The sequence below is a fragment of the Xenopus laevis genome, chromosome 8L (assembly GCF_017654675.1).
Source record: "Xenopus laevis strain J_2021 chromosome 8L, Xenopus_laevis_v10.1, whole genome shotgun sequence".
In the NCBI taxonomy this organism is placed as follows: Eukaryota; Metazoa; Chordata; class Amphibia; order Anura; family Pipidae; genus Xenopus; species Xenopus laevis.
The window spans coordinates 68981808-69001883 of record NC_054385.1 but is presented as its reverse complement, the minus strand read 5'-3'; the positions used below and the strand labels follow the sequence as shown (position 1 = coordinate 69001883).

Sequence of the window (20076 nt, the reverse complement as noted above, 5' to 3'; positions counted from 1 at the left end):
TAGCACTCAATGGTGCTTAGTAAATATAAAGGGCAATTTATTTTTTGTTTGTTTCCCTTGACAAAGGTCCATTTAGTGACCGTAAAGTTGGGTTACCACTAAGTAAATTGCTCTTTATATCTTACTAAGCCCTCTTGAGTGCTATCAATTTTTGAACTCTTGCATACTTTGATTATTTAAGCACCCAGGCATTTATATATCAAGTGTAGATTGCTCCTCTTTGTAATCTCTTTTGCTCTCTAGACAAGACAGGAGCAGTCCTTTTTAAAAGCTAAGTGGCGGTACATAATATTTAAATTAGTGCAAATATTCAGTCAACAACAGTGGCCTTCCTCAGGGCCAAACAAACTTTGCAGACAATTTGGTTTCTGCTTGCAAAGTTTGTTGGTTTGTCCCTTAGGAAGGTCACTGTTGTTGACCAAAGCTTTGGGTTAACTTAAATGAAATATAAATGTACTATGACAGCTGTACTTTGTTCACACATACATATATCTCATGTTCATACAGCTGGTCTGCTTTTTTTCATGAAGTTCCTGTTTTGTCTTTGTACCATTTTTATGTATAAGTTTTGAATGAAATAAAAGAAATCTGGTATTCCTGTTATGAGTCACATGAGAATTTGAGAATAGCATATTCATGATTATTTCACACTTAAAATTTGCATGTGTCAAAAATGTATTTCCTCTTTGCTGCTGACAGCTGTCACCCGTCAGATATTAAACTTTAACTTACTAGACAACTCACAGGAAACAGTGTTTTCTTGGCAAGCCCTCTTATATTACACATAGAGAAGGTTACACTCCTTATGTCAATACAATAGCAATGCGGGTTAAGGAATTCTGTTGTAATTAAAGGAACATTTTACCAAAACATATTCACAGGGTATTTATTAAAACATTCTATATGGGCTAAAAAGTGTCTTTAAATGCGTCGTTATGTAATGGTAATTTCAGCAATGAGACATTCTTGACATGATGTTTGGAAAAGAGATGGATCACTGCTGCTGCTGCTGCTAATAAGCATAAGCTCATAATAAACATACATTGTTCTAAATGTTCAGACTTTAATAGTGTTTTTTTAATTAATAAGGACTAGGGTTTCTTGAAAATCTAGTAAGGCCCAAACCAACTTCCCTGCCCCATTGTGACAACTCACCCTGATGGTCTAGTTGTTGCGAGGGGGTCGGCATGGACGCCTGCTGCCCCCTCGACGGGGACGCCTGCCACGCTGTACTTCTTCCTCCTAATGCGCCGGTTCCTTAGGGTGCACGTGGCGCACAGCTGCTGGCTTTATAGGCACATTCGCGCTGGCGTATGACAGCGCACAATGGTGCAAAATTCAAAAGCGTATTTAAAGGGACTTCAATCTGCAGATCATTGCCCGTGATAGGTAAATTCCTAGTGAGTTCCGGGTGCCTTTGTGAGTTAATTCCTGTCTGATATCTGATATCTGATACCTGTTGTGACCCCTGCCTGTTTTGACGATTCTGATTTCTGTATCCTAACCCCTGCCTGGTAACCGACTCTCCTATATCCGTATCCCTTCTGATTGATCTCCTGGTTTGACCCTTGCCTGTCTAACTCCGCTTGTACTCTACCTGCCCCAACCCGGTCTGATTTGACTACGCCTTCTGTTTACTTCTTTTGCTGTGATCTTCTGCCCTAAAGACTTTGCTTTACCGTCGTGCAACTTTGCTCGTCCAGAACCCTTCGCTTGGCACCTCTCTTAATAAGACCAGGAAGGACAAAACCATAAGCATATCACTGCCACTACTTTTGTTACATGAAGTCTAATAAAGGCATAAATAAGATGCCACCCTTCTCATTATATTACGATTCTAAAGAATGTAGGGTGTGCCCCAGTTACTGCCATCAAATGATCAGATCTGAATGAAATGGGAATGGTTTACTGGTCTAACATGGTGAACTACTTAGATTGACACATAAATGTCCATAATGCAACAGGCATCAGAGATGTTACTCATACACTGTATTCTGGAAAGCCGTTTCCACACATTGCTTGGTCAATGACTGAATCTTACAGTCCAACAAGCTTATGTCAGCTGTCACAATTTGGGTGCCATTTGAAAATGGTTAAGAAACACTGTTATAGAGGAATTAAAAATTAGAAGAGGGTTATGGCATGAAATAAGGAGAACTGTGGCCAGATAGTCCAGAACAATTAGCATTTTGAATTTCCAACAAATATTTACTTTGAGTACTATACAATACACAATATTTTGCATGCAGTTAAAAAAAAGAAAAGATGGACGGCCTGATGCCCTTCTGCTAAAAAATGTATTAAACTGTAGTCATTCACTGTTAATATGAAAATCCCTGATTATGTTTTTATTAGTAAAAATAAGATATTTAAAATATTTTGGTCAATAAGGCATTGCATTTTTCAATTAATGTTCCCCTATGATGTGTAATAGCTGATTTTGTAAAAATGTGTACTACTACCCCTTTAAAGTCCTTTCCTTATATTATAGGTCCTCTTATTGGGTGAAAGCACAGCATCAGTAGTACAATAAAGACAATTAACAAAAAAATCCAATCAAACTGCTCTGCTATATTCAACAAATGCTTTAGTTGGTGGGTACACTAGGCCAACAACAGGAACCAAGGTTAAGTAAAGGTTAAGTAAACACTGACTTAACATATTAAATATATCCCTGTTGCTTGGTCATCTTTAACAAAACACTATTCTAAATAAAAGTTGTTTTTTTAAGTAACACAGAGAAGAATGTAACAGGGTCAAAATTTGCCCCAGATCTAGTAACTCACTATAACCAATTAGCAGCATTTATTGTTCTACTGCAGAACAAGTAGCCTAATAAAACCAACTATCTGAATTGTTTCTTTGGGTTAGCAGACCAAAAGTAAAATGTGCACCTATTACTACATATCTCCAATGTTTAGCTCAACACACAAGTGGTGTGTGTGTTGTGCTAAAAGGATGAGGTCCATACAGGTGGATGGCATCATATAGATGTTTTGTAAGTTATTGACAAGTCTACATCTTATTTCTGATGAAATATGCTAAATTCAAAAAAGTTACCATCTGATACTTTAGTCAAGTTATGCTGATGAGGTTACAGGGAACTCAATTTAAACCATTGACTATCCATACTCAACACAGTATTTTTTCATTATCAGAGTCAGGGTGGAGGTTGAACATCCAATTAATCTTGAAAGGCAACAATAGAAAGTTTCTGGCCACCAGCTGGTGTTACCGATTGATAGATGAGTAGTCCGTTTGGGATTCTGTTGTAAGCGGTCTTTTTGGTTCCAAGTCTTTCGTGTAGTCAGTGGGTTCCAGGATGGGTTCCTGGTCATCTTGATCTTGCAGCCGAGGAAGATAGAAGATGTCAGTGAGTCCATGAACATCAGCAGCTTTGTGGAATGTTTGGATAATCAGCAGCATGGCCATGAGGCCAACAAACAGGTAGACTGTGGAGAAATACATTGAAGAGAAATTAGGTAGGAGAGAAAGTATGGCTGCTTTGTTTTGTTGCTGTGACTTTTACATAAGGGAAAATATGGTAAATACACAACAAAATCTATTTTGGGCAGGAAAGCCACACATGCATATATTTATTGTTGACTATTTTACAAAAAATCCAATACAGCAAAGCATAAAGCAGGTGGATGGCATCATATAGATGTTTTGTAAGTTAATGACAAGTCTTCATCTTATTTCTGATTAAATATGCTATATTAAAAAATGTTACCATCTGATACTTTACTTAAGTTATGCTGATGAGGTTACTGGGAACTTTGGCTTACTTACTGCCCATTTGCTTTTTTTGCTACTACTTTTCTCAGTAAAGTTATTGTTTGTATGTTTCCAAATCAGCAGGCTCAATCACATAAAACAGTTTAAAGTAATAGAGTTGGATAATAAGCAGATGTGACGAGTTGGTGAAAATATAAAGTTAAAAGAAACAAGAATGGAGGCAGAGGGGAGAGTGACATAAAATGATCAAAACACTAAGATTACTTACTAATTTCTAAATGGGTTAGATTTTTGTTTTAAATGTAGTTTATACTGCAATTTAATTCCAAGGTCAATATGGTTTGCAGCCTATGGGGTATTATAATGAATCTTTGTGTTTTGTAAAATTTTAGTGGTTGTATACCAGTCCAGGTTCCAGTGTCGTAACTACTGGGGGAGCAGGGGGTGCGATTGGGCCTGGGCCCGCACCCCCTCAGGCCCCCCCGGCAGCTCACGCGCCACTGGATTCCGCACAGAAAATAGCGTACGGAGGGGGCGGGGGCCCTGGCTGCATGTCCCTCGCCAGGGCCCTCCCCCCTCTAGTTACGTTACTGCCAAGTTCTCTTCATATCCTGACACAAAATCTCTTCATATCCTGACACAAAATCTCTTCATATCCTGACACAAAATCTTTACCCACATATGTAATAAAAGGTACAGTGTTTGCTCAAGTACAGTAACCAATAAGATGTTTGCTTTTAAACAGGTTATCAGTAAATGATATAAAAATGATTGGCTGCAACGGGTTGCTGTTCCTTTTATTACATAATTCCAGAGTTATGTTGGTTGAATAAAATATGAGACCACAAAATACCTGGTTTCAGGGCTCATTTGCAGCTTGGATTTCTCTTATAGTAGATAAATTGCTAAACTTTTAACTGACAACCAATATCAATGTATCAATTCAATAATTTCAATGATAGTTTAAAAACTGCATGAAGGTTTTACTCAAATGCTGACCTCCATAAGAATTCGAAATGTAATTATAAAAATTACACCCACCCTAACTTTGAAACTTTATATGCCGCTGTCTTTATTTCAGCTCTGGCATGCATCTCCTCAACCCCTAGTATGTTCTCTGCTGTAAACTTCCTATAAATTCCATGTCTGTACTTGCTTTGTGAATTCATGATTTACCATGAACTGGCCATTTTTACTATTAAATGATAAAATCTATTTAAAATTTACACTCAATGTTTTTTAAACATTTAAATATACTTTGATTGGAAACATCAATGATTACAGTATTAAGGAGTAGATTTATTATAAGATGGTCGTGGGTTTTCTGGACTACAAAGGAAAAAAATCAGAAGTGAGGTTTTCAGGCATCAGTTTTTCCAAAAAAAAAAAACAGGATCATGGAAAAAATCCTGCTTGGGAAAAAACAGTACCAATGCCTGAAAAAAGAACTGCTCCCAAAGTGGAAGACCCCTAAAATTAACACAGCACCATAAGTATGTAAGTGCTTTGGTGGGGGTGCCTTGTAGGACATTTGGAAACTCCCTCTAGACATAAAATACACAATGGGCTGAAAGATAGAGATCTCTCACAGTCCCCTTGGTTCTCAATGAAAGGCCACAACTTTTAAATCAGGCATGGGGGGCCAATTGCGGCCCATTATCAAATTTACACCGGCGCTCAGCCTCCATCATGAAATTAATAATAATGAGGCCCCCCAGCACAGTGCGATCAGGAATCCCATTGCAGTAATATTTGGGCACTTTGGTGAAATGATCTGCCACTTGGTCTATACTGCTGGTCTATAGAGACGAGCTGTTTTTGCATACTTATTTAGTGCTGAAGGTGTCAATAGACGTACTGACGTGCCAGTACAGTAAACTAAAGAAGTATGGCGTAACTACGTTCCAGTACATGTCTATTGCTAACACCTTCAGCACACAGGCAGCAGTATAGACCAAGTGGCAGATCATTTCACTAATGTGCCCAAATATTACTGCTACGATTACTCGATTCCTGTAATTTAATGTTAATGGTTCAAAGAATGTCGGGCTGAATGGTCGGACCCCACACATTTTCACCTCACCAAATCTGGCCCTCGTTGCAAAAAGTTTGGGCACCCCTGCTTTAAATATAAACACCACACTCCACCAAACTCATCCAGCAGTCAGTACTTACAGGCCACAGACACCTTGTAGAGCTTCCGGAGCCACTGGTCATTCTGCTCTCCTGGGACATAATCCCCCAGCCCAATGGTGCAGAGGGAAATAAAACAGAAGTAAAAAGCATCCAAGAAACTCCAGGATGTTTCTATGGTGTTAAAAATTGCAGATGGAATGATTAGGAAAAAAACAAAAACTAGAAGTAACAGGAAAATGAAGTGAAGCTGAGTGACCATCTTACGGTCAAAGCCTCGGTGCACCTGCAAATATCGTATTGGCTTGTGGGTAAACATGACCATCAGGCGCTGGACAAATGAGCTGAGGACCAGCATAGTAAAAGGCACTCCTATCAGACCATAGAAAATGCAGAAGGCTTTGCCAGAGTCTGTTAAGGGGGTGGTGTATCCATAACCTATAGAAAAATATAGAAATACATAAATTAGATTAAAAATTAGGCTATACATTATGTGAAGATGTATATTGGTTTCATATTTGTAAACATAAGAGAAAACGGATTTACACAGCCAGGATTTGTGTAGAATCAGTAAAACAAGCATCTATGGATTCTTTTTGTGTTCCCTAGCCCTGTGTGAATCAGAGATATTTGTGCAGACAACATGCCATTTTGTCCCTTTTCTGCTCAGCAATACGGAATATAGTGGCTCTGCTTAGGAGAACATTGACTACCGGTATTTAGCAATAAAACTATATATGAAAGTGTTAGGTGCATCACTTTTATGAAAGTGCATATATCTATAATAAAAAAAGATCATCAAGCATATTCTAGTAAGATAAATATGGAGTTCTATTAATTCTGGCGGTTTACAGAACTGACTCACCAACATAGTTGTATATGCACCAGTGCAGCAACACATAGCAACCAAACAGAACTTTGCTTTAAAATGTATTGCTGGTTGGTTGCTATTGGTTGCTGCCCTTGTGCAGCTTAGAGCCTATGTTAGGGCCCTTTATTTTGGTAATTGTGTAGTAGAAAATACACTTTGTTATTCACTTACTCACAGTTCTTATTTTTTTGTTAGAAAGACTCCATTATCCTTGTGTTTAAAAAACATATTTTCATTAATTTCTTTTTCATATCATATGGGTACACACCTGTGAATAATATAGCATGATCACATAAGAAATTCCCTTCAAAATTAACAGTGTACTGTAACCTTGCACAGTTTCAATCCCAGGGAAGGAAAAGACTCAAGGCCTTAGTCCTCATCATGCCATGTCAGCAGCCAACTGGACTGGGATATAACCCATGGTCACATTGTGAGTCACAGGGCAGCTATTTTAAAAACACAGAAGCTTTACAAGGAAGAGTAAAGGGTAAAACCACACACGAGTACGCAGTCTCAGCAATTTAACATAACCAGTATCTAGGATATGGGTTAAAAAGAAAAAAGTTGTGATAAAATATGTGCTATTCATTTCTGAAAAATGAAAGATGAATTTCACAAATTTGTCTCTGAAATATCTTTTAAAAAACAGCAATTTGATTGCTCAAGAGTCTTTACCATAACTGAAGCTCCACATTTGCTTGTGAGGAAGACAAAGAAATTTAGTTTCAATGATATAAGTGCACAGCTTAAAGGGATACTGTCATGGGGGAAAAAAAAAAATTTCAAAATGGATCAGTTAATAGTGCTGCTCCAGCAGAATTATGCACTGAAATCCATTTCGCAAAAGAGCAAACAGATTTTTTTATATTCAATTTTGAAATCTGACATGGGGCTAGACATATTGTCAATTTCCCAGCTGCCCCAAGTCATGTGACATGTGCTCTGATAAACTTCAATTACTGTTTACTGCTGTACTGCAAGTTGGAGTGATATCACCCCCTCCCTTTTCCCCCTCAGCAGCCAAACAAAAGAACAATGGGAAGATAACCAGATAGCAGCTCCCTAACACAAGATAACAGCTGCCTGGTAGATCTAAGAACAACACTCAATAGTAAAAACCCATGTCCCACTGAGACTCCTTCCGTTACATTGAGAAGGAAAAACAGCAGCCTGCCAGAAAGCATTTCTCTCCTAAAGTGCAGGCACAAGTCACATGACCAGGGGCAGCTGGGAAATTGACAAAATGTCTAGCCCCATGTCAGATTTCAAAATTGAATATAAAAAAATCTGTTTGCTCTTTTGAGAAATGGATTTCAGTGCAGAGTTCTGCTGGAGTAGCACTATTAACTGATTCATTTTGAAAAAAAACATGTTTTCCGATGACAGGATCCCTTTAAGGTGGCCATAGACGTGCAGGTTTACAGACATCCCCATCTCCTTATCTGCCACTAAGTAGTAAAAGAACAGATCAGACAATGTTCTGCCCCTGACAGCAATCGTATGAAAGTTTATGTCTGACCAAAGCTGATGACAGTCTCCCACTGAAAATCGTCAGATCGGCAAAACATGCAGAGATATTATCGGCAGCCGACAGAAATTTTCTAACCTGTCCGCTCAAATGAACGATCGACATGGCACGAAAAATTACGGGACACTTCACACACGGTCCGAAAATTGTATGAATCGAGGATTCGAACGATTATATCTGTACGTCTATAGCCAGCTTTAGAGGGAACATTGGTCTGACAATGTACAATGTGAATTAAAATATATTATTTTACAATGTAAAAGTGGTAAGACTAAAAGCCAAAAACAATATTTGCTCCAGGCAAATCCAGAGATTCCTGAACTTCTTAATACTGGGCATTCAGCTGATCATGGTAAAGGGACACTGTGTACAAAATGAATTTAGAATAAGCAGCAACTTTACTGAGAAGTGTGCAGAACTGGGGGTGGTTTAAGAGAAAGGCTACTGATTGAAATGTCTATCAAAAGAAGTGATTATCAATGGAAATATCCGTTACATAAAAGCAATCCTAGCTGGTTCATTATCTTCAAAGTAGCTAACACTTCTAGTTTTATCAAGCAAATAAATGTAATTGTAAGAAAAACAGGTGCCAGACAATCCCAAGACCTTTGACACTTAATTTCTAATAGCACATTTTAAGCAAAACAAATGCTTAAACACCAAATAATTTTCATGAATGACCTTATTGTAAGTTTCACAGATACATGTATATCCACCAAACAGGGACAAGCTACAATGTGTTTGCTATGGTAATCAAAGGCAGGAAATCAGGGTGTCAGGGAAATTCCATACCGCGGTCTGCTTAGTAAATACTAAACGAGATCTAGCTTCTAACCACAGAAATAAATGCATACATCTTTTTACAATATGATGTTTTGTAAAAGGTAAATATGTGTTTTAGGATTTGAAGATAAATATGTTTTAGGATTTTAAATATGTGATTTAGGCTTTAATTGTATCACTAGAATACAGGACTTCGGCACTAATGGCTGATCTACATGTATGCTGACAAAACCAATTATATAACTGAAGCCAACTTACTGAAACAATATTAACATTTTTCATGGTTGCAGCAGGCCAGCGGTCTATGAAGGTTTGCTATATGTAATAAAAAGTGGGCTAATTCTAGAACAAAGTACAATTTTGTAAGGTAGAGAATAATTTAACTGTAAAGCAAAATCATTGTTTCCTTTTTTTGTAGAATTCAGGGTGGTGAAATAGGATACCCCAGAGCAGTGGTTCCCAAATTGGTGGGCTGGACCCACTGGAGGGGGGTCCACACTAAAGGCCAGTTAGGGTGAGATTGGGAGAAGAATGCCTATTACCCTAAATTCACTTAGAAGCCCAGACTGAAGTTTACTTTGGGAAAGATTGGGATAAGCACTGACTTCTTATGATAGATATTCTTGAAGTTTTATGTGTTTCTAACTTTGTTATTAGCCCTGTGCTAAGAGGAATTCAACAACTTGCTTACCCGTTATGTAAATGTGTTCCTTTTTGCCCTATTCAACGTGAATGGCTGACCCCATGGCTGCATGTTAGCTTATTTATATAAAGTAGTTGCATTTCTAAAGCAAACACATGATTTTTTTTACCAGAGCAGAGTAATAATACATTCAATCTAAACATTGAGTGAGTTTAGATATGGTTAATTCCGATCCCAACAAATTATTTTTATACAGTCAGCTCAATAAGGGCAAATAGCAATCAAAGCATGTTGTCTCCTGCTTTTTTCTGCAGTGACAAAACAGCAGAAAAAAATCCTTACCACTGTCACTAAGAATATTTGCAGGTTAACACTTAACTCAAAAATGCCTTCACACATATTTTCACCCAGTTACAGGATTTGAGTGTTTTACCTGCAGCTATTCTCAGCACCCACTATAGCAAGGGAGACAAAATGCCACTTGCAGAATTACTGCATACACACTGTTTCCTTACTCAACACAAGGTGCCAAAGTGATCAACAAACAGAATTTGAATTCCTAAACTCTGAACAGAATCTGCATAAATGATTTGTGTCTTCCTGTCAGACAACCTTATACTTTAATTAAGGCAGCATATGGACTGATAGTCTGTCTGCAGTTTTCCGCAGGCCAAGATCAACACCCGTCTGGCATTAGCCTTAGTTGTTGCAGCATTTAATATGTCATGCTATTATACATTCTTAATGTTTAATTATCCATTCAAGGACGTTCATTGTTGTTGGACTCATAAACAGTCACAGACAGAGAAATAAGAACAATAGAGTAACTGCTGGGGCATTGTAACAAAAACTCTTGGCCAGCCAGAAAACAAACTTTACCAAAATGTTAATATATAAATAGTAATACACTTTCAGTCACTAGTTATTAAAAAAGTATATTTTTCCAATCAGTAATCTATGCTTCTCGGCTTGCCTTTTATTCCAAACAAGAAGTGACTTTAACAGGTCACAGCCTTAAAAGTATTTTAAAATTAGGCTGGCACACATGCATGTCATAGCTCTGAGTACATGCTGGTCTCTGCAGCTCAGGATATCATATGGCTTCCTGTGTTTACTCATACTAATACGATTATGAAACTGTACTGAAGCTAAGCTGTTTTGCCTGTACACAAGGAGATGATTGAACAGTTTAAGATCGTAATGTTTTAGAAAGTCCTGAGGGGATAAACATGGGTTTATTCAGCACAATATATAAATACTGTTCTCTTTCTGAAGCCAAGAATCGTTTGGAACATTGATGTTGCTATGCCAAGTGCTGTTTGTGTCACCAATTGCCAAAAGTTATTTATGAGAGTGGCTGCACAGACGAAGAGCAAATGGTGTGTGTGGAGGGTGCAGACGGCTTTGTAAAGCTGCATTAACATGCTTCATTGCCACTGGGATTTTATTTCACTTGAGAGAACTTTAGTTTACAAGGATTTCTGGTTTGCAAAGGATTAACCCCACATCTCATAATCTAACTAATATTCTTAATAACAAGAGTTTGCTGGAATCATTTAATTACATCATCTTATCCTTACAAGGAAATTACCCTTTAACCCCTTACAAATTTCATTGTCTTTAGGGTCCTTTGCTCATATGTGGGACTGATCATTACATTAATTAAACATGTCATTTCCATTAGATCACTTCATTAAATGGGAGTGACTTCCCCCTTCCCTAACAGGGATTATTTTCCATTAAAAATACATAATCTGTTTTTCACCAAAGTCCCCTCTTGCAGAATAAAACATTAGCATGTTTGTAGATAGCATTTTTTAAATGAAAAACTAAAAACAAATAAAACATATTTAACATGACATATGTATCAGTGCTGACCAAATATTACATTAAATACACAAAAAGGGGCGTTGAGTGAGTACTCTAAGGCTAAGTAAAATATTAAACTACAATGGAAGTGAACAAACATGGTTTCACAGGTTTTTTCCTCCGCCTCAGAGTTTCCTGGTCTTAATAAAAGTACTCAGCCTTCAGCTTCACGGAACTCTTCAATAACAACAGGTTATATGATTGACTATAAATATATAAAATATCTCTCAAAATCAGCTGGCCTTCAACTTACCTACAGTGGTTACCAAAGTACTGGCAAAAAACAGAGAAGATGCGATATCCCACTTGCTATCGTTGGAAGCATTGTGCAGGACAGACACCCCATACTTGTTGGCATTGATTATTTTCTCCAAGAAGGCTTCCAGGCTACTAACATTAACACATGGACTCTCATTTAGAAAGATATTTTTGAGTTGTCTCAGTTCATCTCGCAGGCTAGCCTCATATGGCGACTCAATAACTGAAATCACCAAGGCACCCAGCAGGAGGTAGATCACATAGACACACACAAGTAGGGTGAGTAGAAGCCAGAACTTCATGACAGGGCTATGGAAATAAAAAAAGAATACTGGATTTTATTTTAAAAAAATTGCTATTATTAGTACTAACATAAACTTAGTTATAACACTTTCAGGCCTTGCTACAGTCAACATTTCTGACATGTCAGCATTAAAACAAAAATCCATACAGGGCAAGGTAAATTAAAAGGATTAAAAGGACAGTACAGCTTTGTTGAACATAAGCTTTTAATATACAGCTACATTTTTTCCTTTTTTGTACTAAAGAATACATTTAAAGCAGTTTAAATGTTTATGTTTATGGAAGAAATAAACCACTTCCTGGTTCTACTGAGCAGAGGAGGAGCTGATATTACAAAGTACCACTCCACAGGTCAGCTGCTTCTTGTTTTAAAAGCTGCAGCTTATTTAGAGCTACTTATTTCCCTTTGCAAAAAGTACCCTGTTTATAGGGAGGGGAGCGTCAGCTCAGTGAAAAAGAAACCACATTTCCATTAGTGCTTTACAGTGGCAAATAATTGGCAAAAATATGGATTAAAATGTGTTCATGTATCCCTAAACATGAGTTACAGTCAGTGGACAAGCACACCTAATTTAATTATTACTCACTCCTTACTCAACAGAACTGGTGCACTGGAGTTTCCACTTTAGCAGTCACTGGAAAGGAACATCAGGCAATATAAACTTTTGAAGTGTGCAAGGCATGCAGCTACTATTATATTGGAAGAGTATAAACAAGTTTATACTCAGTTTGTTCAATGTGTATTTGAACAGATTTGTTCATTTTTAATCTACAGGAGGTAATATAATGGAGAAGATTGTAGCCAAATATAAATAAATAATTCAAATACAAATGAAGTATTTTGTGTGTGCTATGTAAAGGAAAAGGGAATCTTGGCAGGGTCAGAGCAACTGAATTTCATACTACTGAAATGTTACAGGAATCCCTTGTCTGGCAGATGTCACAGAACCCCTGTTCCTAAAACTTCTGGTAGCTGGAAAGAAAAAAAGCTTCATTCATAACAGTACAAACTTCATATATTAAAGGAATGACTGCTGAGCAAAAAGAAACAGCTCTAACAGATACAAATCTACAACCACTTTTCCATGGAATTCAAAAGCTGAAATTTGCAAACATAATTGAAGAACTGTAGCCTGGCTGCAGCCATGTAGCGTGGGAGTAGGGTTGCCATCTGCCTTGGTTGCCTGTAAAGGGGCAGTTAATGCCATAAAATGAAACTATTTCTTTTATATTTAGGTTGATGACACACAGAGGACTTCTGAATGCTAAAAGCAGTGGTATATATCCCAACAATTGCCTGCAAGATTTTATACGAGCATGTCAAGGGCTGGTTCAAGCACTTGTAGATGACTTCAGTGCATTGCTTTTATGAACTACTTAAAAATGCAGAACCCAAACCACCTTTGAGTTAACTTTTAGTATTATTTAGAGGGTGATATTCTAAGACAATTTTCAATTGATTCTCATTTTTTAATTTGTGTGTTTTTTTTAGTTATTTTGCTTTTTATTCCGCAGCTCTCCAGTATGCAATTTCAGCAATCTAGTTACTACGGTCCAATTGATGAAGAAGAGACTGGAATATGAATAGGAGAGGGTCTGAATAGTAGGATGAGTAATCAAAAGTTGCTTAAAATTGGCCATTCCATAACAACAAAAAGTTAATTTAAAAGTGATCCACCCCTTTAACCATACAGGGGTAGTGTACCTTTCAGTTAAGTTGATGTAGAGAGTGGTATTCTTAGACAATTTGCAATTGACTTTTAATTTATATTATTTGTGGTTTTTGAGTTATTTAGCATTTTATTCAGCAGCGATTTGAATAAGAGACTAAAATATAAACAATAGATGGCCTGACTAGAAACATGAGTAATAAAAGTGGCAATATCATATGTAACCTTACAGAGTATTTTCCTTCAAGATGGGCCAGTGACCAGCATTAGAAAGAAGGCAATTAATTAATTAAAAAACTATTTTAAAAAAAATGAATAATGAAGAGCAATTGAAAAGTTGCTTAGACGTTGCTATTCTATAAAATACTAAAAGTTAACTTAAAGGTGAACCACCCCTTTAAAGTCTGTATCTGTTGATCCAACACTTACAAAAATGTACCAGTATCTTGGCAACAATTGTATGCCTATAGGTTTGTAAAAGCCATGAATGACACTCCTGTTTATCTTTCTCTGCAGGAAGTTGCAACTAATTGCATTTGACGCAGCTTCTCTGTTAATTGCTAGGTAAACGTAGGTTCATTCAACTTCATTCATTCAATATATATATATATATATATATATATATATATATATATATATATATATATATTGTAATTGCATTTATGTAGTAAAGGTGGCCATACACGGGCAGATAAAGCTGCCGATATCGGTCGTTTAGACCAATTTGACAGCTTATCTGCCCGTGTATGGGGGCTTCCGACGGGTCTTACCGATCAATATCTGGCCATGATATCGATCGAGAAGGTTTGATTTTTACCCGACTGACCCGTCGGAGCCCCTTGGCGTATTGTAATACGATCATTCGACCATATGGCCCCCCCGATATAGCCATGCCGTTAGTGGCATATCGGGGAAAGATATGCCACTGTCGCCAAACGAGCGGATCTTTGAGTCTATGGCCAGCTTAACAGTGTATTTTATTGAAATCCATGCAACACCCTTTCTGTTTCTGGTTTTACTAGTTCAATATCAGCTGAATTTGAAGTTCCCTAGCTACATGGTTAATTACTAAACAATTGATAAGCTTGTTTCACAGCTGCATAGAAATCAGTGCAAGCTGCAACAAGAACTTATACTAATTACTAATCAGTTCTTTCATATGAAGACAATATTAAAGGGATCAGGTGGCAACCCTAGCTAAGATGCACTTTGGTGAACGATGCAAGAAACATTTTGCCAGCCACACCTGCTTATTACTGGCCTATATCAAGTGCAGTAGATAGAAGTAGACAAGCAGATGCCTCATCAACTGTTTATGGTATAGCAACTCTAGGATAAAATAAATTACATTGGCAGAGACATCCAGGTGACATGCCCGCTGGTCTGCCCTAGCCCACTTAGACCATTCTTCACTTAATCACCAATGTGACCTTGCATTAACAAGAAAATCCACATTAGGTATTTAGTCAAGCTAAAATGTTATCATTTGCTATGAGGAAAACCAACACAGTGGCATGCCTCTGAATATTTTTATAAGTAGATGACCCAAGGAAAAAAAGGAACCTCGCCCTGTATGGCTGGAGTCATGCACATAAGTGCTGTGCCTGTTTTCAAATAGGGAAGCACCCTAAGAGAACAACCATGTTTCTATGTGGGATGTTTTTCTTTATAACAGTATGTCTCAATAGCCTGCTCTGTTGTGGGTACTCTTTAGCTGACTTAAACCACTGGCGAGGTCTTAGTACAACTGGCGGTGTTTCACCAAAGTTTCTGATATTAAAAGGACATATTCATTAATTATAAAGAGAGCACCAGAATATAATAGTATAATAGTATATGTCTAAAAGATGCTTAAGCCATAAGTTATTGCTCAGTAAACCCATGCATTCATTGCATACCAAAACAAAACAAAGCAAAGATTCCAAATGATAACCTGGCCACTGGGGGCTGTTACTTTTATAACAGGGCACATAGGAACCGAGCAGATAATGTTTTTTGTGTAAACTAACCTATACCAAAGTGTTTTTTTCCAGTTAACATGTTAATAAAATGAAGCAAAACATATGAATAACAGGGGATATATTCTTATTAAGAGAAGCACAACACGTACCTGCTTATCTCAGGGTGTCTTTGTTAATCACTACAAGGTAAATGGCAGTGTCTCTTTTCAATTGAGACTATATGGCTTCCTTGAAGTTTCTTACTTAGGCTCTTCTCCACCGTGTTTATTTGGTCTTTCAGATTTGTTACTGTGTTCTGCTTCCCCTGATTGCCTCTTTTCATCCACAGCTTTCTACACTGTAAAAGGAACTTAAGCTGGGAGTGAAAGCAGGGACTTCGTGAGACAGTTGAGACAGGGCGAGACAGTCAGAGAACTGAAGCTAGCTATTAGAACTGGAGTACAGAAAGATACTTCAGAAAGGGAGGAGAGAGAGGGGGAGAGGCAATTAAACAAAAGGGGAGGTGAGAAACTTTGCCATTGCTCAGGCAGTGGGAGTCACAAAAGAAAAACATTCATTGGTCATACAGGAAGTTTTATTGAAGCAACATCAACTTTATAGCAGTCCCTACTGTTATTTCCTAGGTTTAACAGTATTCCACCTTTCCCACAGTGACTAACTCGTTTGGTTTGTTTCCATGCTTCGGCACAAGGAACAAGGCAAAAGAGACGCAATTCTGGCAAGCCACATACCTTATTACTTGCACTGCAGCATAAAATAGTAGCAGCTTCTGAAACACTGTTCAACAAAACTGAATTGAATTGAGTCCATATAGTGGGTAAAAGTGAGAATGTGTAGTTGAGCTGGATAAACAAAGGCCAGTATAGGCTACTGACACGGCTCAATGCTGCGAGTCCTTGTCCAACTGGTTTGCAAAGGCAACAATGTCTGAACTGCATCTTTAAATTGACCACTAACACAACATTTCAAACAATGTTTGGATTCTATATTGCATTCTGAAATATTTGTAGCATATCTCGGAAACACCAGAAAATGCACAGAAACCCCTGTTTTCTTCATATTCAGTTTTTGGATGTCTTGGCTTCAAAACCCCTTTGTCACACACATTTTGTGTGTGTATCTCCTAGTAATTGTACCACAAATCTTACTATATTTGCTGCCATCCCTCCCCCATCATTATTACTAGGGATGATCGAAATATTTCACTGCAGTTTGCAGTGAAAAAACACCAATTGACTTCAATGCACTTGGCAAATTTTTCACTAATTATTACTATTAACAAATATTTACAAAAACAAAACATTTGGGTGCTCTGCAGAATGGGCGGAGAGTAAATACACCAAACTATTTACATACAAATACAGTGGTTCAGAGGTAAAAATGGCTCTTTTAATGTACTAGGGGGTATACACGACATGAAATAGTAATTTTAACACAAACCTTACTATATTTGTCCGTCATCCACCCCCATTATCATTATTATTACTGTTAACTAATATTTACATTACAGCACCAAAACATTCTAGTGCTCTGTGGAATGGGAGAAGAGTAAATATACCAAAATATACACTTTACATACAAATACAGTTGTTAAAAAGTAAAAAGGGCCCTTTTAACATACAAGGGGTATCCAAGACATCAAATAGTAATTTTAACACAAATCTTACCTATATTTGACCATCATCCCTCCGCCATTATCATTATTATTACTATTGGGTTTGAATAAAAAGATAAGCAATAGAAAATAGCCAGAACAATAAATATGTAGCCTTACAGAGAAGTGTTTTTTTTGTTGATGGGGTCAGTGACTCCTATTTGAAAGAGTAAGAAGAAGGCAAATAATTTAAAAACTATAAAAATTGTTGATACAATAAACAATCATGGCATAAATGCTTCAGACAGTTTTATCTTACAATTACAGCTGTAGGATTCACAACACCCAACCCAAATGTAGCAATTACCAATTAGTGAACCAGTCACCACTGCTCGCAGATACTCACAGTGATCCCTTAACGGGCCTGGTTTGTGGGACGTTGACAAAGGCCCAGGCTTAGGGCAGCAAGCATGCTGGAAGCACTGGGGATGCACAGCTCTTTAAATTTCCTGTGCACCTAATCCCCTGTACTCTAGCAGGGACCTGCACTCATGGGGATGTGGGGCAGACACGAGGACCCTCTGGCCTAGGGATGGACAAGTTAGAAATCCGTGGCTGTCTCTTACTCCAGGAATCTCATATTCCTTAGACTGACCACTTGTGTCTATATACTATGCAGGTAGGGTTGCCACCCGGCCGTTTTTTTACCAGCCTAGCCAGTAATACACCTGCCATTATCACAAATGTACTGGTAATGCAGCTCCCGGTAAATTTGAAATACACCTAACAAAAGACCGTTGCCTGCCCCCAGTCTGGTCAAAACTCACCTTTTTTGCCGGCTTCTTGCCAGTTGCGTGCCATGGCTCTGCCCCTTTGACATCACGCACCACCGCCTTTGACGTCACGGTCCACCCTTTTGTTCCCGCCCCCTCCACCGGCCGGTGGAAATTTTATTAAAAGGTGGCAAGGGTACTAACCCTTCTTGGCCTCATCACTGGAGCCTCTGGCTGCTCTAATAGCTACCCTGATCCTCAATACAAAACTTCCTTCTGAAGTCTACCTCTGCCTCAGGCCCTTCAGCACACCACCACCTCCAGCTAGTAGTTTAGTTTTGTGCACCAAATAAATGTTTCATGTGTGATACTGCCTACCATTTTTATTACTATATGAATTAGTTTCACTATACTTCTGTAGACTAGAGCATAGAAAGCTTTTCATTACTGAAGATGTAGTAGCTGCACTGTTGCTTTAATAACTGTTTAACATCCCAAATGACAATCTGCATTTTGATGCATACAGTGAAGCTAAATGCAGCCACATATTGCCCAACCTGTATGCTATCTTACCATTTAGAAGCTATCCAAACGGACAGATAGTTTATGTGGGGTCATACAGGTCATACACAGTATGACTCCAATCTGTTGTTCTGCTCATCTGGGCCAAAAGCCCTAATGATTGGAACTGCAACTCCTTTTAACTTCTTCATCTATCGATGCACCATATACTGTATATAATGGCAGATATGGTACAATGCCAGAGTGGGTGATGAGTCTGTTATTGCATACCTCCCAACATTTTGGAAATAAAAACAGAGACAAAAAAGTTGGTGCTGCGTAGCACGGCAACGTTTTTGACCACACCTATTTCTGTGGCCACACCCCTAATTACCATGTTCGTTTTACAGAATTTGGCAGGTTATGAAAGTTTGAACACATTTCTGTGTTTTTTTTAAGTTATTCCAGTTTTGCTAATGAAGGTGAATTGCCATTTATGCTGTGAGTCACAGTTTCCCCAAGAGACCTGTAATCTTATATTGTTACAATTACTTATTTGCTTATCTGAAATTGTTATAAAAGTTTCCAAGTGCACCTGGTGGCTGTTCTGGGCTCTCTGCCAAAAGCCAATTAAGTTAGAAACTTTCTAGTACAAATGAGGGACTGCAGGTTGAGCTGTCAAAAGAGGGACTGTCCCTCTAAAAAAAAGACAGTTGGGAGGTATGTTATTGTGAGTTACAGAGAGAGCATGTAAAGTTAGGGTTAGTCCAGAAAAGGACAGGTTGGGCCACCATACGCGTACTGAAAATTATTAAAAAAAGATTTATTAACTTGTATCAGGCCTGTTGTACATGTAACAGCTTTCCCAACAGCCTTTGTCTACGCAGCATGAAACCCAAAATCCCCCAAAAGTGGAACTCAAGTGCATTTTTAGGTGCCAGTTCTAGCTCTATTTTGACATCAAGCCATGAATTAGAGGGGCAACTGGAGGAGGAAATCTGTGAATATTGAAAATGTTAATATTGTATTTTTAGCATGGAAATATGCAGTTACCAGATGCTATTGTTGCCTAATGTTTTATATAAGAAATATATCTTTAGTTTTAGCACTTCCTGTGCATACAAAAGCTTATAAAACAAATTACCAGTCCACTAAGAAGCCCTCTGATAATGAACTGTACATAGGCCAACAACAAATGGGGCTTGGTCTCAGCCTGCAGAAAAGCAAAGAAATCCAATGTGTGTGACTGCAACCTGGCTGACGCAATGGTTCCAGTTGCATTAGCCAAAGGCTGGGAGGGATTGTTTGCTCAAAGGGAGATAAGGAAGTCTGAACAAATGACCCTGTTTATAAAGGAAGGTAGAGGGAGTGGAAGCCCAGTGTTAAAAAAAAAAAAAAAAGTATTCAATTAGCACTTTATAGTGGCAAACAATTAGGAATGTTTTTTT

At 38.0% G+C, this 20076-nt stretch overlaps 1 protein-coding gene across 1 annotated transcript; it reads right to left on the bottom strand.

Moving 5' to 3' along the window:
- Positions 1-2321: 2321 nt before the first annotated feature.
- Positions 2322-16158, bottom strand: kcnk6.L (potassium channel, two pore domain subfamily K, member 6 L homeolog). Its single transcript, NM_001086762.1, is given in 4 exon segments — positions 2322-3452; positions 5914-6309; positions 11822-12135; positions 15910-16158. Coding segments are annotated over 3 exon segments (924 nt in total). The 5' UTR covers positions 12129-12135; positions 15910-16158; the 3' UTR covers positions 2322-3231.
- Positions 16159-20076: the final 3918 nt, after the last annotated feature.